The 22,581-nt window shown below is 37.1% G+C and overlaps 1 protein-coding gene across 2 annotated transcripts in view; it reads right to left on the bottom strand.

Annotated features, from left to right (window-relative positions):
• qin (tudor domain-containing protein qin) overlaps nt 1–22,581 on the bottom strand; it is a 207,348-nt gene that overhangs the window by 136,378 nt on the left and 48,389 nt on the right. For both annotated transcript variants that reach the window (XM_089093401.1, XM_089093402.1), the window contains exons 4-6: nt 18,861–19,008; nt 14,764–14,964; nt 57–128 (exon numbers count right to left, since the gene is read on the bottom strand). In XM_089093401.1, coding sequence (XP_088949527.1) covers nt 57–128; nt 14,764–14,964; nt 18,861–19,008 — 421 coding nt within the window. The remainder of the gene's footprint in view (nt 1–56; nt 129–14,763; nt 14,965–18,860; nt 19,009–22,581) is intronic.

The raw sequence follows: 22,581 nt of genomic DNA, 5'->3' as shown, positions 1-22,581 counted from the left end.
TTTGGGCATGCTACAAACACAAGATTGTCAAAATTATTGGAAGAAAGAGGACATACCTTAAGAGTCATACATATACGACTTTTAGCTTGAAGTCCTACATCATAAGCTGCTTCCTGTTGACTCTTAACCTAAAATGAGGACAAAATTAGAATAATATGTCAAAATTACGCATTTCAAAATGAAAATATTTATATATTTATTTTATTTTATAACATTTTCAGCAAAAGCAAGTGCTTAACAGCCAATTATATTGATTACTTTAAGTTTATTTTTAAAGTAATATAATTCATAACCATTATTTCCCCAAATTTATAGCCCTCCACAGTGTAGAATACCGTAAAAAAATTTTTATTGTTAATTTCATTTAAGCTCTTCTACAAACACATTTGCACAATGTGCAATATAACTTCTAGACTTCGAGTTAGAAGTTTTTAGTTTTTGCTGCAATTTAAAAACTGTTCTTGCACCTGTTCTGAGATTCTGTGGTAATTTCTTGAAGCGATTGCCTCGTTTACTGAGCCAAAATTTTGCCCTTACTCGTCCTTCACGTCTTTTCCCGTCCCTGGCAACACTCCACTTATTAATGGTAATTTATGTTATTTTTTTTAACTTTAGCTTCATTTTCAGTTGTAATTTCATTTCGCTTGAGGTTTCATTTATTCATTCACAGTGTCTGTTTGTTTTATGTTCAATATTTTTTGTAAGGTAATTTATGCATATTTTAAGCTTTAAACCAGTTATTTACCATTCGCGGAGAACTACGTTTTACTTTTCTTCAAGATAGTCTAATTTTCTGCCTGTACATAATTTCGTCTCACTTAAGACAGTCGCAATATTAGTGAGGGCAACACTGCACTTCTACGACGGAAGATATGAAGAAAAAAAAATCATGGAAGATGACTAATTTTATAATCAGAGAAATTAAGAACATGAAATTTCCTGGATTTTTGACGGTGACTAATAATAGTCAATAGCAGGCATAAAATTACCCCAAAATCGAAAGAACTAAAATGCTAACAAATATTAATATACATGTGACCTTAACCCTCACCGTAAAAAATGCTTATCTGAAAAAAAGAAACGAAATAAGTCACACAAATATGACCCTTAGGTCGATTTCTTTTTTTCTAGTGTGAAGTAGCCGAATGTTTAATTCTGTGCAAGTCATTAGCTAGAGAAAATTTTCCATCCGGAGTTTTCCAGGGAAAAGTAAAATAAATGATAAAACCTAAAACGAGCAGAGTCATATAACAGTTTAAGCTTCAAAAAAAGAAAAAATACGATGAATGGCTAAAAGAAACTTAAAAAAAAGCTATGTATAAATAAACAATCAAGACAAACCTAAAACAAAGAAAAAGTACCATAAATACAATTTTAGACTGCCTCTGGCTGTCCCTTCACTGAAACCCTACTTAGGCAACCAATATCATCTGTGTTTTACTGAAAACAATATATATGCTCTACCGATATCTTTTTCTTTGTCAAGAAAATAAAAAAGAACAAAAATGTAAATATACTAGAACATCCAAGAAACAGTAAAACGTTTCCAAGAAATATATATATATATATATATATATATATATATATATATATATATATATATATATATATATATATATATATATATATATATATATATATATATATATATATATATATATATATATATATATATATATATATATATATATATATATATACATTTGCCATAATCAATTTAGTTTCGCTATTTAAGGGGATTCGATACCTTAAACTCCTCCATCGTAAACTTTTGTAGTTTGCTTGGCTAAGCCATTTAGTATTGATTGGTCGGTCTTACCATAGATTTCACATGGAACTTCTCCTGTTTTGTGCCAGAAATAGAGATATTCACATTTTAATGAAACTTCATTCGAAAGTGTAAATTTTGCTTTTCCCCAAATGTATCCGATTAAAATTTTGAGATAGCCATGTTGTTCAAAATAGTTAAAGATTATACAGCAATGCCTCTGGGGTTGATACAACCCCCCCCAGTACCCGGGGGCAAGGTTTTCCCCAATGTATCCGATTAAAATTTTGAGATAGCCATGTTGTTCAAAATAGTTAAAGATTATACAGCAATGCCTCTGGGGTTGATACAACCCCCCCAGTACCCGGGGGCAAGGTTGTAAGTCATGCCCCAGGTACAAATAAGATTTCTCTAGGAGGGGTGGCCGTACGAACTTTTCAGGAGGCTCATTCGATTGGAAACAGAAACTTCTAGCTTCTTTTTTAAGAGTCGAAAGTGATCGGAAGGTAATTGGCCCCCCTCCCAGGCCTTCTTTTCCCCAAATGCATCCGATCAAAATTTTGAGTTAGCCATCTTGTTCAAAATAGTCCAAAGATCATATAACAATGCTCCAGCTACTTTCTGTGAAATATTAACGAAACTTTCTCGAAAAATAAAATGACTGTCTACCGTATACACATACTGGTGTATACAACGAGAGTTTCCCTCGATGTTTAAAAAAATTATATATAATAGCTAAAATTTGAAAACTAACATGTGTTTAGGCTCTTTTTTAAATCCAAACTTAGCTAGAATGAAGATTTTTCCGTAATTATTTCCTTGGGGGAGGAGAAAGGGGAGTGCAACCTCTACCTAGGCCCCCTTGTGGAGGCAGAAACACATTGATTTGTCAAGTTGATGTGTGACTTATTACCATTATAATAAAAATATGTGCATCCAAATTACTTTAGAACAAGCTCATTGCTATTGCTTATTTGAGCTTCGACATTAGACCAAACTCTTTGCTTAAAGATCAAAGGGCGTAAAGATTAAAAAGAAAAGGAGGAATAAGTGGATTCGGATATTAAGAAATAAGCCAGAGGAAATTATTGAAAATGAAGGAGAAATAAAACAATTAGTGGATGATTTTTATAAACAAATTTATACATTGTCACGACATACATAAGATTGCAAAATAGATTTCTTGGCAGATGTTGAACCAACTGGGAAAGTACAGACTGAAGAGAATGAGTCAATACTACAGCATACAAATCTATTGGGAGTCGAAAAAATAATAAAAGGAATAAAAAATGGCAAGTCACATGTGTAGAGTTCTCTATTTGAAGTGCATTCCATACATTGTTTCTTACTTATTCGATTATTTATTATATTTATTTTGTAGGTGCTTGGGTCACAATAGATGCTTAATTGTTTGATGCTTACCTGTTTATGCTACCTGCTTACGCTACCTGCTTACGCTTAACCTACCTGCATACACTTGAACAGAAAACTCTACATGTTGTCAGAAGTGTAAGGAATACATCATGGAACATGGATCATGCCCATCTATAGACTGGGATGCAACAAACTTGAAAGCTGCCTGGTCCCATTTCAAGCAACATGCCGAACTAATGTTTACTGGACCTCTTAGTGGAAAAGAGGATGCAGTGAAATGCTCATACTTACTGATATGGGCAGGTGAAAAAGGCAGAGACATTTTCAATACATGGACATTAACTGCTGCTGAAAGAAACAATGTCACCACATATTTAAGGAAGTTTAGCGAACATGTTGAGCCACTTGCAAATCCGATATTTGCCAGATAACAGTTTCATAAACGAAATCAGAGAGACAGTGAATCAATAGAACAATACCTTACCGAGTTTCGCATCACCGCAAAGGAATGCGAAATTGGGACAACCAGTGATGAGATGATAAGAGATCGTATAGTTTTTGAGTCAAGCAGGACAAAATCCGCGAACGACTACTTAGTGAAGGTGCAGGACTAACTCTAGCTCGTGCAGTAGCTATTTGCAGAGCTGCAGAAGCGACCCAAGCACAATTAATGATAATGTCCAATCAGGAACACTCAAAAGTATATATCAAGCAAGAAGTGGATATAGTAGCAAGACAAGGCAGAAAATGCTACAAATGTGGCGGAAATTTCACACCTGGACATAGTTGTCCTCCAAAGGATTTCGGAGAGTTTCCAAAGTGCTACAATTGTGGTGGGGTATTCAGCAAAAGTCACCAATGCCCTGCCAAAGGAAAAAGCTGCATAAAATGTAAGAAGCTTAATCATTTTGCTAAAATGTGCAGAAGCAGTCAACGAAACGTTCATAGTATTGAAACAGGCGAAAGTAGTACAGAAACACCGTCACAGTACTTCATTGAAAGTATTCAGAGCAAAGAAGAAACTTATAACGAGCCAGTGGCCAAACTGTATCTGACAAAAGAAAGAATGAATGTGGAATTTAAAATAGACACAGGTGCTGAAGCAAACGTCATACCAACCCGGACCATTGACAAGATGGTTCCAAGGCCAAAAATAATACCAACCTCAGACATTCTTACAAGCTATACTGGGGAACCGTTGAAAGTCACTGGTATATGTCATTTAGATGTTCAGTACAAAGACAGGGAACCCCAAATACACAACTTCTATGTGGTTGACACGGATAAAAAGCCAATACTTAGCAGACAGACCAGTGTCATAATGAATCTAATCAAATTCATCTACAATGTAGAGCACATCCCAGTGGCCAATTCTACAGATCAGATTTTGGCAGAATATGAAGACGTGTTTGAAGGCATTGGAAAAATGCCTGGGAAATGCAAGATACATCTAAAACCAGGGGCAATACCCTCAGTACAACCACCAAGAAGAGTCCCTATGACAGTTCAAAATAAACTAAAAAACGAGTTAGAACGACTTGTCAGCTCTGGAATAATTGAAAAAGTGACAGAGCCAACAGAGTGGGTTAACTCTATAGTCATTGTGCAGAAGCCCAACGGTGAAATCCATATTTGTCTTGACCCTGTAGAATTAAATAAATGGATACAAAGACCAAATTATCCAATACCAACGTTTGATGACATTGCCAACAAGTGCCACGGTGCCCAGAACCTATTCAAATTAGATGCCAGACATGGATACTGGTCGATGGTACTGGATGATGCATCATCAGATCTCACAACATTTAATACCATGTTTGGGAGATTTAAGTGGAGAAGATACCCATTCGGAATAATTTCAGCTCAAGATGAGTACCAGCGCCGAATGGAAAAGGCATTCGAAGGATTAGGCCTGGGTCTAATAGTGGATGATATAGCAGGTGTAGGAACAAGTACGGAAAACCATGATGCCCAACTAAAAGCAGTCCTCCAGAGAGCACGAGAAAAAGGAGTCAAATTTAACAGAGACAAGTGCATATTCAATGCAAAAGTCATTCCATATTTTGGCCATTTGCTAACAACCGAGGGTGTGAAACCGGATCCCAACAAAACCAGAGCCATTGCTGAAATGCCGGAACCAAAGAACAAAGAGGAGCTGCAGACATTGCTTGGGATGTTCAATTGTCTGTCCAGATACATACCAAAATTATCAATTCTAAACCAGCCTTTGCGAGAACTTGGAAAAGCTAAGGAATTCGTATGGAAGAAGGTGCACAGCGATACTTGCCAGGTCATTCGAAAATCCTTGTGTGAACATCTCTCTTATTTCGACACAAAGTACCAGGAAGTCGAAATAATTGTCGATGCATCTCAGCATGGGTTAGGAGCGCAGTTACTGGTGAAAGATGAAACAGTAGCCTTTGGTTCAAGATCCCTTAGTGATACAGAACAAAGATACTCTCAGATTGAGAAAGAACTATTGGGCATAGTATTTGCATGCAAACACTTTCATCAGTATATATTCGGAAGAAAGGTCTCTATCATTACAGATCATAAGCCACTGGAAAATATTTTGAGAAAACCTATCAGTAAGGCACCACCTAGACTACAACGCATGATGCTAGCCATTCAGCCATACGACCTTACATTTACATACAGACCAGGACCAGAAATCCCCGTTGCTGATACCCTGTCACGTCTGCATATGGAAGACACAGACCCAGAAGAAGAACTTCAGGCTGAACTACATGTGCATAATGTAATCAAAAACATTCCAATCAAAGATGAAATGGTGCAAACCATAGCCAATTGTACCAAAGACGACTCGGAAATGCAGATTATAGCCGATACGATCAGAAAAGGATGGCCAGAGCACAGAAAACAGTGCCCAAATGAAATACGAGAATATTGGAACTACAGGAATGAACTGGCAACGCACCAATGTATCCTGTTAAAGAGCAACCGAATCATAATACCGAGACGTATGCGCCAAGAAATCATGAACCGTCTACATACAGCCCATCTAGGCGTTGTTAAAACAAAACAACGTGCACGCACGTGCGTTTTCTGGCCAAACATCACTGCTGATATCACCAAGTACATTTCCGGTTGTGAAATATGCCAACGGTTCAGTTCTTGCCAGCAACAAGAACCTCTCCTGAACTCAGAAATTCCTGAGTACCCATGGGAACATGTAGGTACTGACTTACTGTTTTGGGAAGGAAGGAATTATTTGGTAACTACCGACTATTACAGTCGATACATCGAGGTGGACAAACTAGACAGTACCAGCTCGGGAAGTGTTATAACCAAGCTAAAGAGCCAATTTGCAAGACACGAGATCCCACGAAGACTTACCTCCGACAATGGCCCCCAATTTGCAGCAGATGAATTCAGAAACTTCGTGGAACGATGGAGAATCACGCACCGCACGTCCAGCCCTAGATATCCTCAAAGCAACGGCCTCAGCGAAAAAGCGGTCCAGACAGTCAAAAGGCTAATGTCAAAAGCACTGGCTGACAAATCAGACCCATATCTCACCCTCCTTGAATACCGCAACACTCCCGTAGACAATTTAGCTTCTCCAGCACAGCTCCTGATGAGCCGCCAGCTAAGATCGGTAATGCCGTCAATAGAACACAACTTCATGCCAAACGCTTTGCCCAATCAGGAGTACAAGGAGGCCAGAAAAAAGCAACAAGAAGCTAAGAAGGAGGCCTATGACAGACATACACATCCGATCAAACCGTTTGCACCAGGCCAGCCAGTATGGCTCAATAAAACTGGACAAGCAAAAGAAAGATGGATCAAGGCCCACGTAACCGGCAGATACGACGAGTCAAGTGACCGTTCACTCACTGTTGAGACAGAAGACGGAACAGTATACCGACGCAACAGGAAATTTATACGCCCCAGATACAGTACTAATGGCTGCACATACCTGCAGAACAACGGAACAACATTAACGAGCATGGAGGTACCCATAGTACCCGAATCATCATATTTATCCCCCACGAAATCGAGTCCATCGAGCGACGCCAGTCGAAAGCTTAGCCCTCGTGAAGAATCTTTCGAGACGCCAAGAGCAAATCAACAACCAAGTGTTCAGAAATCGCAGAACTCACCTTCTGGTTCCAAAGCTGGAACAACGTCATTTGCAACGCAGCCCAATGTGAAGACGACAAGATCCGGGTGGATTTTGAAGACGCCGTCTAGATTAAATCTATAGCTACGATGATCTCCTTTGATAACTTGAAGAGCCAGCAAGTCCAAAAGAAGGAAGATGTGGAGTCCTCTATTTGAAGTGCATTCCATACATTGTTTCTTACTTATTCGATTATTTATTATATTTATTTTGTAGGTGCTTGGGTCACAATAGATGCTTAATTGTTTGATGCTTACCTGTTTATGCTACCTGCTTACGCTACCTGCTTACGCTTAACCTACCTGCATACACTTGAACAGAAAACTCTACAACATGGTGTTGGTGGCATTGGCTACGAATTTTATAAGGAAATCTTCTTGGAGAATGGTGACCTTTTGACTCCGGTGGTAACGAACTACGATGAACAAGGTTGTCCAGAGTATGATGTGGGGCTTATATCTCTTGTTTTTAAAGTATACGATAACATGGATTTGCAAAATTGGAGGACTATCTCAGTTTCAAATGGTGATTATAGAAGAACATCAAAACTATTAACTAAGAGAATGTGACAAGTAATGCATGGAATCCTGTAAGGATATCAGTTTGGACGTATCATAGGCAGCGCAAAAGCGCTGCCTAAGTAAAGAACGATGTTGGCACAATGTATTTTTTTTTCCATACCCGGGCACTTCGTACCGAAGGAGTTGCTATTGTTGCTTCGTACCGAAATTGGAGTGGCTAGTGGACTTTTTCATAGTCGAAAATGATTGGAGTGCAACTAGCCCCCCGCCCACGCCCCTCATTCCGCCAAACACATCCAATCAAAATTTTGAGATAGCCATTTGTTCAGCGTTGTTGATTTCCAAATACAAAATTGTTTTTGCGGAGGACACTCCACCACAACCCTCGGGGCAAGGGTTTTAGTTATGCACTGAGAGCATGTAAGAACGATGTGGACACAATGTATTATTTATTATTTTTTTTCCTTTAGAGCAGAGCACTTCGTATCGAAGAAGTTGTCGTAGAAACTTCGAAAAGGGCTCATTCAATTGGAAATTGGATGGCTTGTGTCCTTTTTAATAGTCGTAAGTGATTGGAAGGCAACTAACACACCTTCCACGCCCGCCATTTTCCAAAACACATCCAATCAAAATTTTGAGATAACCATTTTGTTCAGTGTAGTTGATTTCCAGCTAGAAATTATAATTTTGAGAAGGACACTCCCCCACAGCCTTCAGGGCAAGGGTTGTAAGTTATGCCCATGGGCATATCAGCTTTTTATAGAAGGCGTTGTCGTAGAAACTTCAAAAAAGGCTCATTCTATTGGAAATTCAAAAGGCTTCCCGTTTTTAATAGTTGAAAGTGAATGGAGAGCAATAAGCCCCCCCCCCCCATGCCCATTATTCCCCCAACACATCCAATCAAAATTTTGAGATAGCCATTTTAATCAGCGTAGTTAAATTCCAGATAGAAAATATGTTTTTGAGGAGGACACTCCCCCAAAACCCTCGGTGCAAGGGTTTTAAGTTATGCGCTGAGGGCATATAAGTACGATGTTTGCACAATGTATTTTTTATTATTTTTTTTCCATTAGAGCAGGGCACTTCGTATCGAAGAAGTTGTCGTAAAAACTTCGAAAAGGGTTCATTCAATTGGAAATTGGAGTGGCTTTTGCCCTTTTTAATAGTCGAAAGCGATTCGTCGGCAAATAACAACCCTTCCACGCCCACCATTTCCCGAAAGACATCAAATCAAAATTTTGAGATAGCCATTTTGTTCAGCGTAGTTGATTCCCAGATAGAAATTATGTTTTTGAGGAGGATACCCCCCCACGGCCTTCAGGGAAAGGGTTGTAAGTTAAGGCCTGAGGGCATAAAAGGTTTTATAGAAAATTTTGCCTTAGAAACTTAAAAAGACGTAGTAGATGGAGAACCCAAAGAGCTTGCTCGTTGATCCACATTAAAAAGTGACTTGAGGGTAACTAATTCTCCGCTTACGCTCGCCTTTCCCCCATACATATTACGAATAAATTTTGAGAATTCCATGTCGTTAAACGTGGAGTCAATTTCGGGAAATTAGGTCTTTTAGGATGACATCTCCCTAACAGCCCTCAGGGCAAGGGTTGTAAGTTATGAACTGGGGGCATATAGGTTTTTATAAAACGCGTTGCCGTAGAAAGTTCAAAAGGGCTCATTCGATTAGAAATTGAAATGGCTAGTGCCTTTTTTAATAGTCGAAAGTGATTGGAAGGCAACAAACACCCACCTTTGAGCCGGACACTCCCCCCCCCCCAGAGTCTTCAGGGCAAGGTTTATAAGTTATGCCCTGGGGGCATATAAGTTTTTATTGAAATCTTTGTCGTAGAAACTTCGAAAAGGGCTCATTCAATTGGAAATTGGAGTGGTTTGTGCCCTTTTTAATAGTCGAAAGTGATTGGAAGGCAAATAAGACCCCTTCTACGCCCAACGTTTCTCAAGACATATCCAATCAAAATTTTGAGATAGCCATTTTGTTCAGCGTAGTTGATTTCCAGATAGAAAATTTGTTTTTGAGGAGGAACCCCCACAACCCTCAGGGCAAGGGTTGTAAGTTATGCCCTGGAGGCATAGAAGGTTTTTATAGAAAGCGTTGTCGTAGAACTTCAAAAAATGCTCATTCGATTGGAAATTCAAAAATACTCATTCGATAATAGTCGAAAGTCAGTTGAGGGCAACTAACCCCACTCTCACGCCTAACTTTTCCCAACACACATTCAATCAAAATTTTTAGATAGCCATTTTATTCAACGTAATTGAAAGTTTAGGAAATTAGGTAGTTAAGGATGACAACCCTCTCCCCCCCCCCCTCACACACCTCTCAGGGCAAGGGTTGTAAGTTATGGCCTGGGGGCATACAAGGTTTTTATAGAAAGCGATGTTGTAGAAAATTCAGAAAGGGCTCATTCAATTCGAAATTGGAGTGGCTTGTGCCCTTTTTAATAGTCGAAAGTGATTGAAGGGCAACTAACCCCCCTTTCAAGCTCACCATTTTGCAAAACAAATCCAATCAAAATTTTGAGATATCCATTTTGTTTAACGTAGTTGAAAGTTCTGGAAATTAGGTCTTTGAGGATAAAAACCCCCTCAGAGCCCTAAGTGCCAGGGTTGTAAGTTATGCCCTGGGGGCATATAAGGTTTATATAGAAAGTTGTTGTAGAAATTTCAAAAAGGGCTCAGTTGATTGTAAATTGAAATTGCCCTTTTTAATAGTCGAAAGTGAATGGAGAATAATTAACCCCCCTCTCAGGTCCACAATTTCCCCAAAAACATTCAATCAAAGTTTAAAGATAACCATTTTGTTCAACGTAGTTGAAAGTTTTGGAAATTATGTATTTAAAGATGACAAACCCCCCAGAGCCCCCAGGACAAAGTTTGTAAGTTATGTCCTTGGGGCATGTAAGGTTTTTATAGAAAGTGTTGTCGTAGAAACTTCAAAAAATGCTCATTCGACTAGAAATTCAAAGAGCTAGTGCCGTTTTTAATAGTCGAAAGTGATTGGAGGGCAACTAACCTTCCTCTCACGCCCACCTTTTCCCCAAACACATCCAATCATAAATTTGAGATAGCCATTTTGTTCCACACAGTTTAAAGTTCAGGAAATTATACCTTTGAGCAGGACACTCCACCCACAGTCTTCAGGGCAAGGGTTATAAGTTATGCCTTGGAGGCATCCCTCTCCCCCCCCCCCACAGTCCTCAGGCCAAGGGTTGTAAGTTATGCCCTGGGGGCATATAAGGTTTTTATGGAAAGCGATGTTGTAGAAACTTAAGAAAGGGCTCATTCAATTTGAAATTGGAGTGGCTTGTGCCCTTTTTAATAGTCGAAAGTGATTGAAGGGCAACTAACGCCCCTTTCAAGCCCACCATTTTCCCAAACACATCCAATCAAAATTTTGAGATATCCATTTTGTACAAAGCAGTTTAAAATTCTGGAAATTAGGTCTTTGAGGATGATAACCCCATCAGAGCCCTCAGTGCAAGGGTTGTAAGTCATGCCCTGGGGGCATATAAGGCTTATATAGAAAGTTGTTGTAGAAATTTCAAAAAGGGCTCATTTGATTGGAAATTGAAATTTCCCTTTTTAATAGTCGAAAGTGAGTGGAGAGTAATCAACCCCCCTCTCACGCCCACCATTTCCGCAAATAAAATCAAACAAAGTTTAAAGATAACCATTTTGTTCAACGTAGTTGGAAGTTCTGTAAAATTGTATTTAAGAATGACAAACCCCCCAGAGCCCCCTGGGCAAAGGTTGTAAGTTATGCTTTGGGGCATGTAAGGTTTTTATAGATAGAGTTGTAGTAAAAACTTCAAAAGGGCTCATTCAATTGAAAATTGAGAGGGCTAGTGCCCTTTTTAATAGTCGGAAGTGATTGGAGGGTAACTAACCCCCCTCTCACGCCCACCAGTCCCCTATGCATATCAAATAAAAATTTTCAGATAGCCATTTTGTTCAACGTAGTAGAAAGTTCTGGAAATTCGGTCTTTGAGGATGCCACCCCCCAGCCCTCAGGGCAAGGGTTGTAAGTTATTCCCTGGGGGCATATAAGAGTTTTTATTGAAAGCGTTGTCGTAGAAACTTCAAAAAGGCTCATTTGATTGGAAATTGAAAGCGCTAGTGCCTTTTTTAATAGTTGAAAGTGATTGGAGAGCGACTAACTCCACTCTCACGCCCACCATTTCACCAAACACATCCGATCAAAATTTTGAGATAGCCATTTTGTTTAACATAGTTGAAAATTCTGGAAATTAGTTCTTAGAGGATGACAACCACCCTATCAGCCCTTAGGGTAAGGGTTGTAATTTATACCCTGGGAGCATATAAGGTGTTTACAGAAAGCGTTGTCGTAGAAACTCAAAAAGGGCTCTTTCGACTGGAAATCTAAAGACCTAGTGCCCTTTTTAATAGTCGAAAAAGATTGGAATGCTTGAAATTTTTATAGTAAAGATCGATAAAGATAATACATATACTGTATTATTTTTTGTTGTTTAGACCAGGGCACTTCGTATCGACGGAATTGCCGTAGGAACTTCGAAAAGGGCTCATTCGATTGAAAATAGAAAGGGCTGACGCCCTTTTTAATAATCGAAAGTGATTGGAGGGCAACTCATCCCCCTCCCACGCCCACCCTCCCATTTTCCAATTATATTTAAAAACTAAATGTTGCCTTAAGATTAAATCAAAATGCCCTGTGTTAATGCTAATTCCCAATAAGGCACCTCATCCCAAGAACGACTAAGGGTATTATGTTCAAACTTTCGGGGCTACTTCTGCTCTTTAAAATTAACCAAATCAAAATAGCGTAAGTATATCCAAGCTATCAAAGAAAGTAAACAGATTTTTTTGCGAATGGTATCAAATTTTCCATTTCAGGGCAACTGGAGGAGGTATTTAACTAAATTAAACACTACTATTTGTGTCCAGAATTTTAAAAGGGTGTATGTTGTTAAAAATTTTTCTCCAGCATAAAAATAGCAGGCCAAACTATAAAGTCTTTAAAAAAACGAAAAGATTTAATGAGTAACTTTCTTTTCCCCTGAGAAGAGTATGTAAATATAAAACGAACAGAAATTAATTAAAAAAACTTTTTCCACAAAATAAGTTTTTCAAAGAAAAGTAAAGAACTCAATTAAACAAAAAATGAGCAAACTTAAAATCAAATAATCCACCAAGAGTGTAACTACCACAAATCAGCATCAACAAATAAATGAAACCCAAAACGAACAGAAATTACAATAAATAACCGAGTCAAACTCAAAACGAGTAGAATTAACATAAGTTGGGCTCAAAAACCCCTATGCCTTCCAAAGGCCAAAACAGAATTTGCACTTTACTGTACAAAATACAAATGAATGTGCATTATCAATTTAATATACATATACTGATATTTAATCATCAAATTGTTAATATTATTTGATTTATTAAAGTTATAAAGTAAAAACATTTTCCGTTATAAAAAAAGATTGGCTCTTACACTTTGCTTCTTTCTTAGTAGTGATATTAGAAAGTTACCCTGTGAAAAGAACATGAACCATGACCGAAGGTCGACTGATTATGCTTGACCACTGACAGATAGCTCTTGATGAGCTGAGAATAAGTTTTATTAACGCAAGCTCTTTCATAAGATGTATCATTTTGAATATTTTGAGAGGTTGAAAAATTTATTTTTGTGGCACATTTGGATTTAAAAAATCAGATAATGATTCAGTGGCAAAATGAGCTAAGTTCAGATTCCATACAATAACTAGCAAAATTCAAGCTTACAATAATATACCTAACAAGCAAAATATACATATAATACAAACAAAAATAATTACCTGACTCGGTGTATAAATAAGCTGAGTCAAAGCTTCACCTAGTCCTCCCCACTTCCAACTTTATAACAGAAAAGTAGGCAGGTAGCATATTGTTTGAGTTTGAAACGTACAATAATTTTCAATCTGGATGATTCAAGGCACGACGTGAACCCATGATTTAGAAATCTTAGCACAGATTTCAGATTTTTAAGAGATACCAAACAAGCATTTTCAATATCTATGATTTGCGGCGCAAAGTGAATTCCTGTTATAGAAACTTTTAAAAGAAAGGTAGATATGTTGCACCTTTTTTGTGTCAGAAACATACAAGGATTTCCGATCTGCATGATTGGAACCACATATTGGGGCCATGGCGTCACAAACACCAGACACATACCATCGACTTTTCAGCTGAAAGGAAACCGGGTTCTTTTTCCACCAATCAACTTGGAACTTATGGGGCAAGTAGCCTATCAAGGAAGTACTTAAACGTTAAGGGGCAATTATCTTGGGCCGAGTAGTCTAATTTTCAGAAGCGTACACCAGTCCTGGGCCTTACCTACTTTCCGCATAAGAGGCAAAACGACACAGTATTAGCTTGCATACATAGAGCATTATAACAGTGTCAAAAGTGAGTGCCAGGAAAAGTGAATAAAGCTGATTTGGGACACTTACAGTGTATTTTGGGGCTGTCTCTAAGGGACATGTCATTTTTTTTTTTCTTTTTGTGAAGAAAACATTGATCTTGGACCATAATACATTAAAGTTTTGAGCGGTTGACAACAGCAGCGTTTAACGGATGCAAAGAAACAAAACAAAAGCGTAAAAACCTTTTGTCAGCAAAGCCGACCATAGCAAACAAATGTTGACTCAACTTTCTAATCAATTTTCACCCACTAATGTCTCAACCCGAGGTCCCGTCCAATTGAACTAAAATTTTGCACAAATATTCTTTTCCAATGATAATCACATAAGTTGAATTGGCAATCTGCGTATACTCCTATATATTTTCATCAAATGTTCCATGCATTAAAATCAAAACAGGCGACAAATTTTTGTTTTTTGAATTTTCTCGGCTGTTTGTTTTTTATAGCCTTGGTCAAAATTGCCGCTAAATATTAAACCAAACAGAAATAATAAATGTACCTTATCAATAATTCTAGCAACATCGTGATCTCTATGTACATTAGAGATCGCACAAGTTGAGCAACATTCCACTTGATCTTCTTCACAGTAATATTCTTTTCTTAGCTTATGCTCCTCGCAAATCTCTTCAGGGAAATTTGGCAGAAAAGACAAATCTATTCGATGAGCCTCATGTTTGGATAGAATACGAGACTGGTGCACCTAAGTACAAAAATACAGAGTTTGAAAAAAAAATTCGGGATAAACAATATTACTTAAGCGTGTTAGAGGTTTCCAAGATAGTTAAGAAAAGGGCTTGACAATGCAATTCTTTTTCGGCTTCTTTTTTTTAAACGTCAAAAGGCGCCTTGTTGACGAGCACAACATGTACTACAAACCATAGGAAAAAAACATTTATTATGTTTTTATAACATCTATTATATCTGGCTGATCATCCAGACCACAAAATTAGTGTCCAGGGTTAGAAGTGTGTGTATATATCCCTTTTCTTCTCCCAAAAATGTCAAACTCGGGGGATACGATTTTTGTCAAAATTCCCGTCCCAATCAATAACGATCATATGCTATTGGTCTAAACAGTTATACTTGTTAACTTGATAGTTATCAAATATCCAGCAACTTGGCACACAAAACGAACATAGACGACATTGCTTCATTAGAAAGAAATTTTCATATCTAAATATTTTATTGATTGAGAAGTCTTATGTTGTGTCATCCAATGTAGCGAACTTTGAAATAGCCCTGACTCGGAACCTTTCCATAACCATCTTTTTTAGCTTAAGAAAGAGAGACAAGATGGGCTATATACATATTGTTTCATTCAAGGAAATATAAAAAAAATTTTTTATCCAGCTTTTGCTTCTGAGTTTGATCTTGGAAATCTTTTCAGTTTATTTCTTAACTCCTATAATTACTGAGTTTATTACGTCTATGTTATCGTCGAAAATTATGCTTTTCCTCTATCTCTTTTTAAAAAAAAAAAAAAAAAATAAAATAAATTTTGTTGGAGTTTGGTCGTTTGCTACGGTAAGGAGGTAAGAAACACCGTGCTATTATTTATTTAAAAATATAACTGTCTTCTTTCTTAACTCTTGAAAATAACTTGAAAATTAGTCAAAAACAACTTCAGCAACCAAACTAACGCAAAACAGGGACTTGAAGAAAAAATAAATCTTTGTCTATTGTCTAAAATTTACTTTTTCAGATACAATTTCTGTTGACGTAACAATTTTAGTAAACCTGGACAAGTAAAAATAAATTTCCTAACATGCATTAGCTTTTATTACTCTTTGCTGGATATACAAAGCATTTCAGAGTAGATACAACCATAAGTTTGTAACAACAACGCTTCAACATAATCTCTCCCGTAAGGCCCCTTTGCCACGAAGGAACAGGAAAGAAGGAACAAAAAATAAAGAAAAATACATCAACGAAACATTTTCAACAGAATGCCTTAACACCTTCAAGAAAATCAACACAAGAAACAAAACCCTACCCTGAATAAAACTGAAACAGTCAAATTCAATCCAGAGACATCAACTCCGGGGGAGACAAAAAAAAATCAATTTTTAACTAGAAAATCTTCGAAATTCTTTTTCAAGATACCAAAATCGTGCAGACTCTGGGAATGCGTTCCAAATCATATTAAAAGCATTCAGAGGTTGAAGTCAGGTCACAATTAATAAAATAAGAAGTTTCTGAAGCTTCTCTTGTCTTTTTTTTTTACAATCATTAAATTTTTTTAGCAAATCCTCGAGTTCACATTCAACAATAAATCTAAACACTAAACGCACATACATCGTATGCCATAGCAAAGCTCTATGGCCACTTTTGATTTCCAATCGAATGAGCCCCTTCCGATGTATATACGACCACCCATTCCATATGAAGTGCCATTGGAAAAAAATAAAACATAACACATTCAAGCTTTATGGCCCTTCGCTATTGGCAACGCTATAGCGTTGCCTACTGACAAGTCTGGAGAGACTACATTTCCACAACTTCTTAATAATGCTAATACAAATCTTACTATAATGTCGTCTGGCTATATCTCCTGGATCCTTGGCAATTTTATCAATGGGCTTTATTTCATATCGCTTTAATTCACGCTTTATTCTCTTAAGGTATACCACTCATAAACGTCTTGTATAGTCCCCTTCTTTCTTCTGTCAAGCTCAAAGCGTTTTCACTTATATCACTAGTTCCGTTACTAATTTTCCTCCCTGTTTCACACCCTGTTCAAGCCTCCCGTTTCAAATCCATCTATTCTTATAAGGTTTCTCTTCTGGAATTTGTCAACGTCATAACTGCCAAGAAGGTAGTTACATTTCTTAAATGTCGGCCTTATATTAACTACAGACACTACTAGATGGCAATCTTTACTTAACGGCTCTCCTATATACCCTGGTACCCCGTATTGATCCTGCCAGTTTTCGACTTAAAATAACGTAATCAATAAGGTTGTCCATCTTACTATCATGTGGGTACCGTGTTAAATTACGGGCCATTTTACGACCTAATACCGTATTGATTACAGCTAGATACTATAGGTACAACAATGTAGCAGTCTATTACCGCTGCCATTTTCCTTCATTACATCAAATTTACTAAAGCTAAGACGACATTTACTAGTATTTACATCAAACTGTATGGTCTAGTTATAAGTATACAACAATGACAATGTCTAGCTATAATTAGGCAAGAATAATTATTACTGTAACTGTATGTGAAATTCGTCTGAGCCAACACCGTGTCCGTCAGTCGGTTCTATAGGGACATATACAACTATGAATCATATCTCACTTTTTGGCGATAAAGTGTGCAATTAAAATTATTTTATTAACACCTTCCTAGCCTAAGCAGAAATTAGAAGCTACCTTACTCATTATGAGCCACAGTCTCAGAATGTCAATACGATAGTTGTCCTTTAACGTCGCAACGTTTCATTTCGCAATTTTCACAATATTTAAATCGCTGAAATTAGTATGGCCTTAAGAGAAGCAATGGGTTCCCCAGTGCAGTTCAAGGACTAATAACTTCTTATTCAGTCTACAGAAAGCATATCATTTCTAAGCCGGCTTAGAACCAGACTGCTAGAAGTTCCTTAGACCTCCAGTTGAATAGAGGCTTTGTGCTTACCTGGGCCCAACTTGGTCAGTACATGGTTTGACACACTTAGCAATGCGCTTTTATAAACAATAAGTCGATGTGCTGCTCAAGCAATCTTAAGTCTACGATCTCAGACTAACTAAATATTCATGCTTATAATATTATAGTACAACAGGGAGGCAACCAATAATAAATAACATAGCTAGGAATAGGTTATTCAGCTATTCATCCAAAGAAACAAAATACAGAATAATTTCGCATCAATCAAAAATCCAGTGCAATGTTACGTCGTTTACTAGGCTATTATTTCCTACAGGGGTCCTACTCCCCAAGGTCACCCTGAAACACTGTTTGTTCTTACAAAACTGATTAGGGACACCTGTGAGAGGTCCATGCCGATGCGAAAGCACGGTTTCCTTTCAGAGGATAGGAAAAGAGGAAGGAGCTTATAACGGAATGGAGAATTCAAACCGTCTAACAACACCAGAACATCTCTAGCTTTTTATGCCCAGCCTATCCGCGTTAGGGCATTTGAGATGTGTTTACAATAAATTATATTTTTAGAATAAATGATATTTATATTTACAAGAAACGATTTTTTTTTTCAAGTTACGAATAACGGAGGAGAAATAGAAACCCAGGTGGTTGCAAAAAAATAGAAGACATTTAATTTAAGATTGGAAGTATTTGTTCGTTAGCAGAAGGCATGCCGGTTATGCTGACTCTTTATCAACTATACATCTATTTTTCAAAGCAGTTCAAACAACCCAATAGGCTCAATTTTTGTTTTCCTATAGATGATCACTTTCGGCTGATTACTGATCTCTAGCTTAACATTTACATTTCGTTAGTCAGATAACGAGAATTATTTTAGAGGAAACGGGGAGGGGGGAGCACCATACCTATCTATTTTACAGAAAATTTTAGTAAATTTGTACCATTGGGCACATTCCTGGCTGACTCAGAAACTGAATTACATAAAGGACTTACATTTTTAAAACATGGAGAGCAGTATTTGTTTTTGCAGTCTGAACAATACAAATCAGCTTTCTTGGTCAAGCACTCTCCACAAACCTTATTCGAATTGTATGACAGGCCTTCATGTTTTCTGGCACGTGAAACAAATTTTATATCATTTCTGAAAGATAACATCCAGAATTAAACGACACACTAATTTAAAATAATGACTTGATCCCTAGCAATATGACTATCCAAAGCTCCCTTCGACAAACCATTTATATCGAAATGATAGTTTAATTTTGAAAAGCAATGTTTTATTGCGGCTCAACTACTATCTTTAAACTGAAGACATTATTCCGATGAGAAGCGCCACGTATAAGGGGAACCAAGAACGCCTCTTCCCCATGTTTTTGACCAACCAACCAGCCAGACGCAGTCAAATACAGGCAGATGGCATAATAGTAAAATATTGTATTGGCATGCTGATAAATTTAGAGGGAATAGTCATCCCAGATTTGATAGAGAAATGAGCAGAGAAGAGAAGAGATTAAGCATCCTAGATGAATATGTTAACAAAATGAATGAACTTTTAGAGGTTTTGTGAGTTCAGGATGCAAGAATAGGTTTGAAAATTAATGTTAATAAGACTAAGTCACTACCAGGAAAAAGTGAATGTGAAGAGGGGATGTTGGGTAACGAAAAGATCGATCACGTGGACAGCTTCATTTACCTAGGTAGTACTATCAGTAAAGACGGTGGGTGCAGTAAAGATGTCAAAAGTAAAATAGACAAGGTCCATAATGTTTTCTTTCACAGCTGAAAAAGTCTGGGAGAATAGGAAGATATGTGTGCGCACTAAGAATAGAATATTGGAAGCTACAATGATAACAGTGGTCAGATATGGTCCTGAAGCGTAGATCCTTGGCAGCTCAATTCAAAATGTAGTTTTTTTTTACTGGAGGTTCTAGGACAGGAACGGGATTTGTTATATTTCTTCTTTGGGGGCGGTATGCTGGTTTATGCAGCCTAAGGTTTTTGGAATGGAAAACTATGTCAATGAGGATAGACCTTAGTTCCAGGAGTCTTTTTGCCTATCGTCATTATTCTTAGTCTAATGAGGAGGCTTCCAGAGGAGGTCAGAGGTATGAAAGTAAAAAGAGAGTTTATTCAGCTATTTCAGTCTAGATCCGGGAAGGTATGGCAGAATTATTTCCAGTCAAGATAGAATAGCAATATTAAAATGATGGGTTTGAAACTAAAAATAAATCAGACTTTCTTGGGTCTAGCTCTCCCTCTTTTATATTGGACCCCGCCCCCCCCCCCCCAGCTTTGCATTCAAATCTGATCACGAGACACTTCATTTGAAATCTGTTGCCAAGTAGATGCCAAATAACTATGTTAGTTTATGCGAACTGCCTGGAGTTACAGTCAATTTTACGCGTATATTCTTACTTTTAAGTAAAACCTCCTAAATGGCTTTATATCATGTGAAAGCTGTATGTGTTAATACTTTATATTAAAAAAAACACATGGAAAAATGGTTTAAAAGTTTTTAGACTGAAGAATAAACAGGAGATTGGAGATCACTTCATTCAGGCTGACACCATCCATTATCATCCAGTTTCTTATAAGGCGGAATAAATACTTTCCATATCAATTTCTGAACTAGGAGAGCTCATATTCTAATTAATATGTATAACTTTTAGTTGGGAATCAACACATTGTTAATGCTTGAATTTTTATGCGCTATCAAATTTAGCAAAAACTACCCGCTCATATATTTCAATAACATTCCTAGCTGCTTTTATAACTTTCTTCCCTAAGACCCCATCAGCAAATACAAAAACCTATTTTCCTAAAATTATTCCACCCTTCTTCTACATTGTCAAATTTACAACTCTACAGTTTAGTATTCGACTGTTTCAGGAAAGTTTCTCTTAGATTCTCATCCCGGAGTCTACTAACGTCATTGCTTCCCGGAAGGTAGTTACTCTTACTAAATTTAAGCTTTAGATTAACCCTAGACACAACTAGATGGTGATCTTTACTTTTAACATCAACAATAGCATTCCTATATACCATAGTATCTTGTATCGATCCTGGCATTCTACGGTTTAAAATAACATAATCAATATGATTAGCTGTCTTACTATCATATGAATACCATGTTAACTTGTGGGTCATTCTATGACCAAATACTGGATTGGTTATAACTAAATTGTTAAATCTACAAAATTGCAGCAGTCTGTAACCATTACTGTTTTCTTTTCCTACACCAAATTCACTTAGGCTATGATACTATCCATCACTGTTTCTACCGACCTGGACATCAAAATATTATAATAAAAATGCCATATTTCTACCTGGGTTCCTGTCTATTTGTTCCTATAGCAATATAAAATTTATCTGAGTCACTACTTTCACCGTTAATCGGTTCTGCAAGGACATATACTACTATGACTGATACCGTTATCAAAAAATGGACAAGAAAATGAAAAAAGAAAATCACTATAATAATCCAGATTACTGGAAAGAAATAATAAAAGTAGACTGATCGTTTATTCTATCATAATATGAATTCCTAAAAGTCTCATCTATATTTGAATTTTCATAGTCATAATTACAAAACAAAAAATACTTAAAATGTATTTTGTTTTCAGCTAAAGAGCAAATGACGCTCTGACAAAGCACAAAACGCTCTTATCAAAGGGAAAACGACAAAGTTCCGCTGGGACTAGTAGTGTCAAAACTCATAGGCAGATCGAAACCATATATTTTTGTAATTTCCACATCCTCTCCCTCTGAGAGCCAAACATAAAGTTCCCTTGTCTCCCACCCCCAAATTACTCGGAAAGTTTCAGCTGAATCCTCACCTTTTGTTCGCAAGATATGGCAATGTGCCATTTTCATAATCTGGATACATACTTCTTCCGATTCAACGTTGTCCCTCCCCCCAAGTCAAAATTCAACGTCCCATTGGCCACCCAAAATCTCTTGAATTTAACTCAATCCCCAACCTATTCTGAGATAATGCGGAAGCGCTGTTTTGATAAAATCGGTATACTGTAGATGGCTTCTTTCGGTCTACATCGCTATTCCACCAGGAATAGATTCTAGTCCAACAGGGGTTCATAGTACCAAAAATTTAAAACAAATTAGTAACTGAGATCTTTACACACTTCTCTTTTGCTCCATATCAAAGTTAAAACTTGAAGCCGACTCCCTCCCCCACAACACTCACAAAGTTTTATCTTCACCCCCAAAGTGTTTCGAAGTGTATTGCACTCCTACTGTATAGCGCACTCGTACTGCGTACTGCAAAAGTCTAAAGCTGGTTACGTCATTTGCCTTTTATTGAAAACTATATGCATTTTGAACACTATACTTCTGTTTTTTAAAGCATCGACGAAGAATAAATATAAAATCACTATAATAATCAAGACAACTGGAAAGTACTTATGAAAATAAACTGAATATTTGATATATTATTTTATTAATTCTTGGAAATCAGCAATTCAAAATTTTAATTCAATGCAATTGCTATTTTTATTTTTTAATGGTGTAAATATAAAAGGAAAAATTCTAATATATTTCGTTTTCAATAAAGCGCAAATGACGCAACAAGCATTAGACTTTTACGGTTACGGAAGACGGAGAAGGGCAATAGCCAAACCCCTGCTTACAGTAATTTTCATTCATTTTAACTTTGACTTAAAAATTCAATTTAATTCTTAGCTATTTATAGATTTAT

The sequence above is a fragment of the Artemia sp. Qi Xiang Cuo genome, chromosome 8 (genome assembly GCF_049724085.1).
Source record: "Artemia sp. Qi Xiang Cuo chromosome 8, ASM4972408v1, whole genome shotgun sequence".
NCBI lineage: Eukaryota > Metazoa > Arthropoda > Branchiopoda > Anostraca > Artemiidae > Artemia > Artemia sp. Qi Xiang Cuo.
This window is presented reverse-complemented; position numbering and strand designations above follow the sequence as displayed.